General features: G+C 42.5%; 1 protein-coding gene across 1 annotated transcript; it reads right to left on the bottom strand.

The window, feature by feature from the left end:
• Positions 1-5,983: 5,983 nt before the first annotated feature.
• Positions 5,984-7,221, bottom strand: LOC125541787 (nuclear transcription factor Y subunit B-1-like). The gene is made up of 5 exons (XM_087541732.1): positions 7,058-7,221; positions 6,794-6,923; positions 6,254-6,332; positions 6,066-6,139; positions 5,984-5,992 (listed from the first exon to the last, which is right to left on the bottom strand). The coding sequence occupies exons 1-5, from the start codon at positions 7,219-7,221 to the stop codon at positions 5,984-5,986; spliced, it is 456 nt and encodes a 151-aa protein (XP_087397858.1).
• Between the last annotated feature and the right edge of the window lie 1,847 nt (positions 7,222-9,068).

Below are 9,068 nucleotides of genomic sequence, written 5' to 3'. Positions count from 1 at the left end.
GTAATTTGATAAGAGACATCATGGTATGCATTATATCCAATAGGGTGCAATTATGATGTTCGGACGTACCATCACACTATGATGTTCCAGGCTGTATTAGTTGTGAAACAATTTCCACAATGTCTTAATTCTGTGCCAAACTCGTAATTCAGATATTCATCTCTATGATCATATCATAGATCTTTTATCCTCTTGTCACGACGATCTTTCAACTTCACCCTGAAATTACTTGAACCTTTCAATAATTCAGACTCGTGATTCATCAAGTAAATATACTCAACATCTACTCAAATCATCTGTGAAGTAAGAACATAACGATATCCACTACACGCCTCAGCACTCATTGGACTGCACACATCAAAACGTATTACTTAAAACAAGTTGCTTTCTAGTTCCATTTTACTGAAAACGAGGCTTTCAGTCATCTCGCCCATGTGGTATGATTTGCATGTCTCAAGTGATTCAAAATTAGGTGAGTCCAAACGGTCCATTTGCATGGAGTTTCTTCATGCATATACACCAATAGACATGGTTCGCATGTCTCAAACTTTTCAAAATGAGTGAGCCCAAAGATCCATCAACATGGAGCTTCTTCATGCGTTTTATATCGATATGACTTACGTGGCAGTGCCACAAGTAGGTGGTACTATCATTACTATCTTATATCTTTTGGCATGAACATGTGTATCACTACGATCGAGATTCAATAAACCATTCATTTTAGGTGCAAGACCATTGAAGGTATTATTCAAATAAACAGAGTAACCATTATTCTCCTTAAATGAATAACCGTATTGCGATAGACATAATCCAATCATGTCTATGCTCAACGCAAACACCAATCTCGATGGTAGAGGGAGCGTGCGATGCTTGATCACATCAAGCTTGGAAAAACTTCCAACACATATTGCCAGCTCACCTTTAGCTAGTCTCCGTTTACTCCGCGGCCTTTTATTTCGAGTTTACTAACATTTAGCAACCGATCCGGTATCTAATACCATGGTGCTACTAGGAGTACTAGTAAAGTACACATTAACACAATGTATATCCAATATACTTCTATCGACCTTGCCAGCCTTCTCATCTACCAAGTATCTAGGGTAATTCTGCTCCAGTGGCTGCTCCCCTTATCATAGAAGCACTTAGTCCCGGGTTTGGGTTCAACCTTGGGTTTCTTCACTAGAGCAGCAGCTAATTTTCCGTTTCATGAAGTATCCCTTCTTGCCCTTGCCCTTCTTGAAACTAGTGGTTTCACCAACCATCAACAATTGATGCTCCTTCTTGATTTCTACTTTTGTGGTGTCAAACATCGCGAATATCTCAAGGATCATCACATATGTCCCTGATATATCATAGTTCATCACGAAGCTCTAGCAGCTTGGTGGTAATGACTTCGGAGAAACATCACTATCTCATCTGGAAGATCAACTCCCACTCGATTCAAATGATTGTTGTACTCAGACAATCTGAGCACAAGCTCAACGATTGAGCTTTTCTCCCTTAGTTTGCAGGTTAAGAAAATCGTCGGAGGTCTTATACCTCTTAACGTGGGCACGAGCCTGAAATCCCAATTTCAGCCCTTGAAACATCTCATATGTTTCGCGACGTTTCAAAATGTCTTCGGTACCTCAACTCTAAACCGTTTAACTGAACTATCACGTAGTTATCAAAATGTGTATGTTAGATGTTCGCAACATCCACAGACGACATTCGAGGTTCAGCACACTGAGCGGTGCATCAAGGACATAAGCCTTCTATGAAGCAATGAGGACAATCCTCAGTTTACGGACTTAGTCCGCATAATTGCTACTATCATCTTTCAACTAAATTTTCTCTAGGAACATATCTAAACAGTAGAACTGAAGCGCGAGCTACGACATAATTTGTGAAGACCTTTTGACTATGTTCAGGATAATTAAGTTCATCTTATGAACTCCCACTCAGATAGACATCCCTCTATTCATCTAAGTGATTACATGATCCGAGTCAACTAGGCCGTGCCCGATCATCACGTGAGACGAACTAGTCAACATCGGTGAACATCTTCATGTTGATCATATCTTCTATATGACTCATGTTCGACCTTTCGGTCTTCTGTGTTCCGAGGCCATGTCTGTACATGCTAGGCTCGTCAAGTTAACCTAACTGTTTCGCATGTGTTCCGAGGCCATGTATGTACATGCTAGGCTCGTCAACACCCTTTGTATTCGAATGTAAGAATCTATCACACCTAATCATCACGTGGTGCTTCGAAATGACAAACTTTCGCAACGGTGCACAGTTAGGGGGGACACTTTCTTGAAATTTTAATGAGGGTTCATCTTATTTACTACCGTCGTTCTAAGCAAATAAGATGTAAAAAACATGATAAACATCACATGCAATCAAAAAGTGACATGATATGGCCATCATCACTTTGCTCCTTTTGATCTCCATCTCCGGGGCTCCATGATCATCATCGTCACCGGCATGACACCATGATCTCCATCATCATGATCTCCATCATCGTGTCTTCATGAAGTTGTCTCGCCAACTATTACTTCTACTACTATAGCTAATGGTTAGCAATAAAGTAAAGTAATTACATGACGTTTATGTTGACACGTGGGTCATAAATAAATTAAGACAACTCCTATGGCTCCTGCCGATTGTCATACTCATTGACATGCAAGTCGTGATTCCTATTACAAGAACATGATCATCTCATACATCACATATATCATTCATCAAATCCTTTGGCCATATCACATCACAAAACACTTGCTGCAAAAACGAGTTAGACGTCCTCTAATTGTTGTTGCAAGTTTTTATGTGGCTGCTATAGGTTGCTAGCAAGAAGGTTTCTTACCTACGCCAAAACCACAACGTGATATGCCAATTTCTATTTACCCTTCATAAGGACCCTTTTCATCGAATCCAATCCGACTAAAGTGGGAGAGACAGACACCCGCTATCCACCTTATGCAACTAGTGCATGTCAGTCGGTGGAACCAGTCTCACGTAAGAGTACGTGTAAGGTCGGTCCGGGCCGCTTCATCCCACGATGCCGCCGAATCAAGATAAGACTAGTAACGGCAAGTAAATTGACAAAATCAACGCCCACAATTGCTTTGTGTTCTACTCGTGCACAGAAACTTCGCATAGACCTAGCTCATGATGCCACTGTTGGGGAACATATCAGAAATTCAAAATTTTCTACGCATCACCAAGATCAATCTATGGAGTAATCTAGCAACGAGGGAAGGAGAGTGCATCTACATACCCTTGTAGATCGCTAAGCGGAAGCATTCACTACAAGAAATATGTCAACTTATGACCACCACTATTGGTCACTGAAAGGTCACAAATTTCCATTTGTGACCTTTTTGTGACCAAAAACATAAGGTCAAAAGCTGGGCGTCGTAAACTGACTATAGCGACCTTTCTTCTGGAATGGTCGCAAACGTTTATGACCAAAATATGTCTACTGTGGCGTTTTGGTCACTAGCAACCTCCCCAGGCCACGTAGGCATCCAGCGTGGCAATCTGACGTGGCACAAGATTCAGCCCGGTCCAATTCGGCGTTTTACATGGGCCGAGCCCATTAATTCAGCCTTGTAGGATTTTTTTTCCTTGTTAATTCTGGTCCGCTTCATGGGCCAAGCTCAACGGTGTAGCCTTTTTTATTGTTGGCCCGTGGCCTTTGTTTTTCTTTTTTTCCGCACCCCAATTGTCAAATTCTGGTAAATAGGTCCCAAATGTGGCGTTTTGGTTCACGGACCCTGCTATCAAGGTCATGTTCTTCAAATTTCAATATACCAATACAGAAAACTGACACAATACTTCAAGTAACAGCAAGAAGCAATATGCTATATCATATAACATACGTACAATGTGATCATCATCAAGTTTACAATTAGATAACAGCTCTACAAGTGTACAGTTTACCACATAATTATCACATGAGCCCTACAAGTGTAGGGTCTACCACATGAGTCTACCACATGAGTCTACAAGTGTAGGTCTACATCATATAACACACATACAAAGTAAATAGTCTACAAGTGTAGAGCCTAAAGGGCTTCATTACTCCCAGAACTAGCTCCAATAAGCTAGAACTATGCTTCTTCCAACTTTGTCCTGATGCTCGTGAAGAAACATGAAAGGCCAGCATCTGCATGTTATAGAACAAAATGATTAGGAACAAAATAAAAGTAAATCTGACAGCATATTTACTTTGCAAGGAACCACAACATATTTCTGCAGGAAAAGAACATGTATGCAAACCAACCACCAAACAAATAACGAGCTGGTTCATCTTATACTAGAATAAAAAGAACACCGACAAGGAATAGAAGCATTCCTTGGTTTTCAAGCACACCAATTCATAGACATGATTTGGATATGGAAAAGACAATCATAGCAACAAGAGATAATCATAGAAAGTCGGCCATCCTACTATTCAATAAATGGTTCAGATTTCACCGTAACAAAACACTTAACAAGCTCAACACTTGTATTTTTGCTTGCTGCAATCTAAACAACACCACCACAAGTTCTATGATGCATCCAAACTAGTGAACTTTGTGCATAGATCGGATCGAATCGAAGAGAGAAGGGGAAGGGAAGGGCCACCTTGAGGATCGGATCGAATCATCCTGCTTCTTCCTGCCATCTTCTTGTGAACAGCCTTCTTCTTCCTGCCATCAGCAGAAAGCTTTTTATGAAGTACAACAGGAGAAACGTTTCTTACAGCGGAAAGGGGGACTTGATCAACATCGACTAACTTCACAAAAGAAAGCACCTATCCAGGCAATAATTTCCCCCTGATTTAATAAGACAGCATGCATGTTAAAAAAACTAGGCTCATTTACTTCTTCATGGGATTCAGATAAAAAAGGGTTCAAACAGGGACCTATCCAAGAACCACATGTTAAGATCTGGAGAATGGACGTAAATTATTTGACCATCGACATTCGCTGATCAAGGTAAACTGTAGCTAACTAGCGGATTGAGCAATCAGAAAATGTATAAAGTAACCACCAATGCAACAGATTATGTTCTACTTCTAGCGCATTCATTCATAAGCGAAACATGGTGAACTGGAATCTAGAACTCATCGACATAGGGAGACTTGATCCACATCCAACAAATAGACACGAGCTAGATTTGAGGAAGTCAGTCAAACAAATCTGTAAAAGTAAGCATTCATGCCTGCTGGATTTGTAAGCAATTAGTTGATCCACCAAACGGGAAAGAGCATTGACAACATTAAATTGCAGAAGCAAAACTAACAGCAACCCAAAATCACCCAAATCACTAGTTGATTAGCAACAAACAAGACGCGCGTGCGTGGTAATTCGAAGAAGAAACGGCCCTGCCGACAACAACGCCGCCCATGACAAGGAGCTGCCCTGTACAATCCACCAATTAGTATACATTACATAACAGGTTATTTACTACTCCATAAGTACATAAGTAGTATTTGTATCAGTACAGCTACACTGGCACGTAGTACAAACATGGTATCTCAGCATTCACTTGTAGGTGGCATCTGTATATACCTAGAGGTTAGCTCATCTTTTTATGTCAAGAATAGAAATCATATAGATTTCCTTAAATAACATAGGAGAAGAAAATTGTTCAGCAAATATGTATCACAAATTTAATGATGAGACAAGGCTAGATGAAGACATTTTCTAATTGACAAGCACCCAAATATATACAGGCACCAGTTCAGGAAATTCTTGACTTGGACAGTGTATTAATAACAGATATGACGAACTAATGTACTTGTACTTGATCTAGTTGAATACATGCAGAATAAGTTCATGGTATAATTTGAATAGGATCAACAAGCCATTTATGTTGCCTTTCATCCAAATTTGATGTATTTCCATGCTAAGGTGCATTCGATTGTATTTCCATGAGGGGGGTTATTTCATATCCCTTAATTTTAATACATTGGCATGATAACATGCTAGCTTTGGCAACATTGAGACAATCAATTAATCTGCACCGAGCAAACATGAATAGGATTGAAGGAATAAATTTTGTTCAGATTCAATTATATATAACACATTCACAGCAGATTTAATTGGAAGCAACTTAAACTGCTGCATGAAGGAAACATCTCTGGACCGCTCGGCCATGTAAACAGCTGAATTTGAATAAATATAAACATTTAACAAAATGGAAATGTTATGATATCTCTGTTTCATGAGTTTTTATCATCAATCGCATCTCGACTGGGCAGATCTACCCGACTTCGTACCCGAAAGTCCCCATCGCCAGCGTAGACACATGGCTGTGTCGTCTTCGTGCTGGATCTTGGCCAGACCAAAGTCAGCAACCTGCACAAGACAGAAAAGCCCCATCACGCTTTGAGATGAACATTCGGAATATATCTTCCAAGCACATGTACGCATGCATGTCCCGGTTGAATAAAAGACTTCATTTTAATAGTTGGACTCTGGAGACAATTCTTAGTGCTTCAAATCATTCAGTTATCTGAATTAACAATACAGAAAAGAATTAAAGATCTCAATGACAGTAGTAATTGGAGGGATAAATCAACACTTGTTCTAAGGATAATAAGATGATTGGTGCCAGGCAGTGTGGGGTCTCATCAGTCACCAAGCTGAACATGAGTGTTTAAATTTGCCAACTAGGACTAACAAAAGTGCCAAACAGAGCTTTTCAGGGTACAGCAGCAACATATTAAACTATCATGGACCTACCTAACTCTCAAAGCACTAATCCATCCCCAATTAGTTCAGATAAAAAAGTCCCACATGGCTAAATGGGCATGCACCTCTCTGTAATTCTGCAGATAAACCTTGAGGGGCTCAATGTACTCCTGAAAGCCTAGCGTGGCCATCGCCCAGAGCAGGTCGTCAATGTTGATGGTCTTGCACTTCTCCCTCTGGCACTTGCCGCTCGCCCTACAATACAGAAAAGAAAAAACGGCGACAGGTCAGCACCAGACCACACTTGATTCGGGCAGGCAAAATAGAGCGGCAGCGGTCAACAGAGGCACTCACTTGCTGGCGATGAAGCAATGAACTCCGAGATGCACTCCCGCACGGTCTCCTTGGCGTCCTTGGCGATCTTGCCGTTGGCCAGGATGGCCTTCTTCATGATGCTGCTGATGTTGGCGATGGGCAGGAACCTGTCCTGCTCCCTGACGCCACCGAAGCCGCCGCTGTCGCCGCCCGGCGGGTTCGCCGGCGCGTTCGACATCCGGCCGCCCTCCTGCAGCACACCAACAACCCCGCCAGATCCATCAGCGCACCGGCTCACCAAACCCTAGACCCCGACTTCCGGAAGCGCGGGGAGAGAGGTGAGGGGAGAGGGAGGCGTACCTTATATAGACGGGCATGTAGAGGGAGGGAGGGAAGGTGGTGGAGGGGAATGGATGTGCGGTGAGGGCTGCGAGCAACATCCCCGTGCTCCGCGAGCCTCCGCGGCGCCTTTCTGGCCACCGGAGGAGCTGAGGGCCAAATCCGCTGCGGTTGGCTCGCCTGCCCAAGCCCCGTCGATGGAGAGCGCCTGCTCGATCCAGATCGAGGTCCTGATTGGCATGGGGTTGCCTGCGAATCTTGGGGGCGGCTCTGGGCATGGGCTCGATCTTGGGTCGGCCTCGACCTCGTCTACGGTGAGGGTCGTCGATGGTGGCGGTGGGGGTGGGGTTGGGGTTGGGGGCGGCAGCAGATCGAGATCTGAGGGAAGGAGAAGGGGTGGGGTTGGGGGCGTGGGCGCAGGGCGTGGGTGGGAGGGAGAAGGGGGCAGCGGCGGCTGGAGTGGGAGGGGAGTTAGGGCGGGACGAGCGCGGCGAGTGAGGCATCAGGGACGGCGGAGTGTGGTGGCGCGCGGGCATGGGCGGCGGGATCTGAATCGGGGGCGGGAGGTAGGTGGCGGCTGCGAGTGGATCTGAATCGGGGGAGAGAGGGAAGAGGAGTGGAGTTAGGGTTTGGGTTGGCCTGCTGAGAGGTGAGCGAGAGACGTTGGATTCGCCTAGTGTGGATGGTTCAGATCATATAGAGTGGGGTGATCCGTGAGAAGTGTTCTGATTGGTTCGAGAATCTGTGATTTAAAATAATTTCCAAGTACTAAAGATAGAGCTATTTTGTGAAGCAACTATCAAAAATATTTTGCAAAAGGGCATTATACAAATTTTCACTCAAGTTAGACCACATTTTATGGATGAGCACCAATTTGTATGCATTTCTAATCTTTCTACCTATTTTTAATCATTTTTCGAGTGTCCAAACTGAGTTTTTTTGTGAAGGACCTATAATATATTTGTTGCAAAATTGGACCAAATTATTTTTCTAAAATACTAGGACATATTTAATGCACACTTGACATAATGGTTGGGTGTCAAAAATTATGATCCACCTCTCGTGAAAAAGACAAATTTCTGCCGATTCTGTTGAAAGTGGGTCAAATTTGAACTGTAGCTGCCTCATAGTTTGCTATTTATTTTTCCTAAAAATCATTTTTAGGTACAAAAGTATCTATTTAATCAGAGAAATACCAAAAAATTTCCAAGATTCAACCACTAGCTAGGAACGGTCATGCCTGTCGTTTTGATCGCATTTTGAAACAGGCATAAAAAATTCAAAAAAATCAAAAAATTGCAAAACCTTCGCATTGTGTCATTATATGTGGCCAAGTTACCAGAAAAAATAATAAACTTGAAATACGACAATTCTTTTTAAAAAGTGTTCTCAAAAACGAGCCATCATGTGTGGAGATCAATGCCTTTCAAGCTAGATGATCAATCGTATGGCCACATTCATGGCATAGTTTGTTCAAATGATCTCATACTGTGCACAAGGGTGCATATTGGAATGGCAAACAATGTTGCCTAAGGGAGTTTTCATTTTCTTTGCACGAAAAATTCGTTTTCCATTTTTCGAGTGCCCGAAATGAGTTTATTTTGTGAAGGACCTACCATATATTTGTTGCAAAATTGGACCAAATCAATTTTTCTAAATACTAGGCCATATTTAATGCACAATTGACCAAATGGTTGGGTTTCAAAAAAAATTATGCACCTCTCGTGAAAAAGACAAATTCCCGCC

The sequence above is a fragment of the Triticum urartu genome, chromosome 2A (genome assembly GCF_056163025.1).
Source record: "Triticum urartu cultivar PI428250 chromosome 2A, HENAU_Tu73, whole genome shotgun sequence".
In the NCBI taxonomy this organism is placed as follows: Eukaryota; Viridiplantae; Streptophyta; class Magnoliopsida; order Poales; family Poaceae; genus Triticum; species Triticum urartu.
This window is presented reverse-complemented; position numbering and strand designations above follow the sequence as displayed.

Bases quoted from the DNA above. Each gene is read 5' to 3' on its own strand.
- LOC125541787 (XM_087541732.1), bottom strand. From the start codon at position 7,221: ATGTCGAACGCGCCGGCGAACCCGCCGGGCGGCGACAGCGGCGGCTTC. The intron at 6,924-7,057 runs GTGCATCTCGGA...TCTGTATTGTAG, and splicing joins GCCAAGGAGACCGTGCGGGA to GGCGAGCGGCAAGTGCCAGA. The intron at 6,140-6,253 runs GTACGAAGTCGG...ATTCAAATTCAG, and splicing joins CTGGCGATGGGGACTTTCGG to CTGTTTACATGGCCGAGCGG.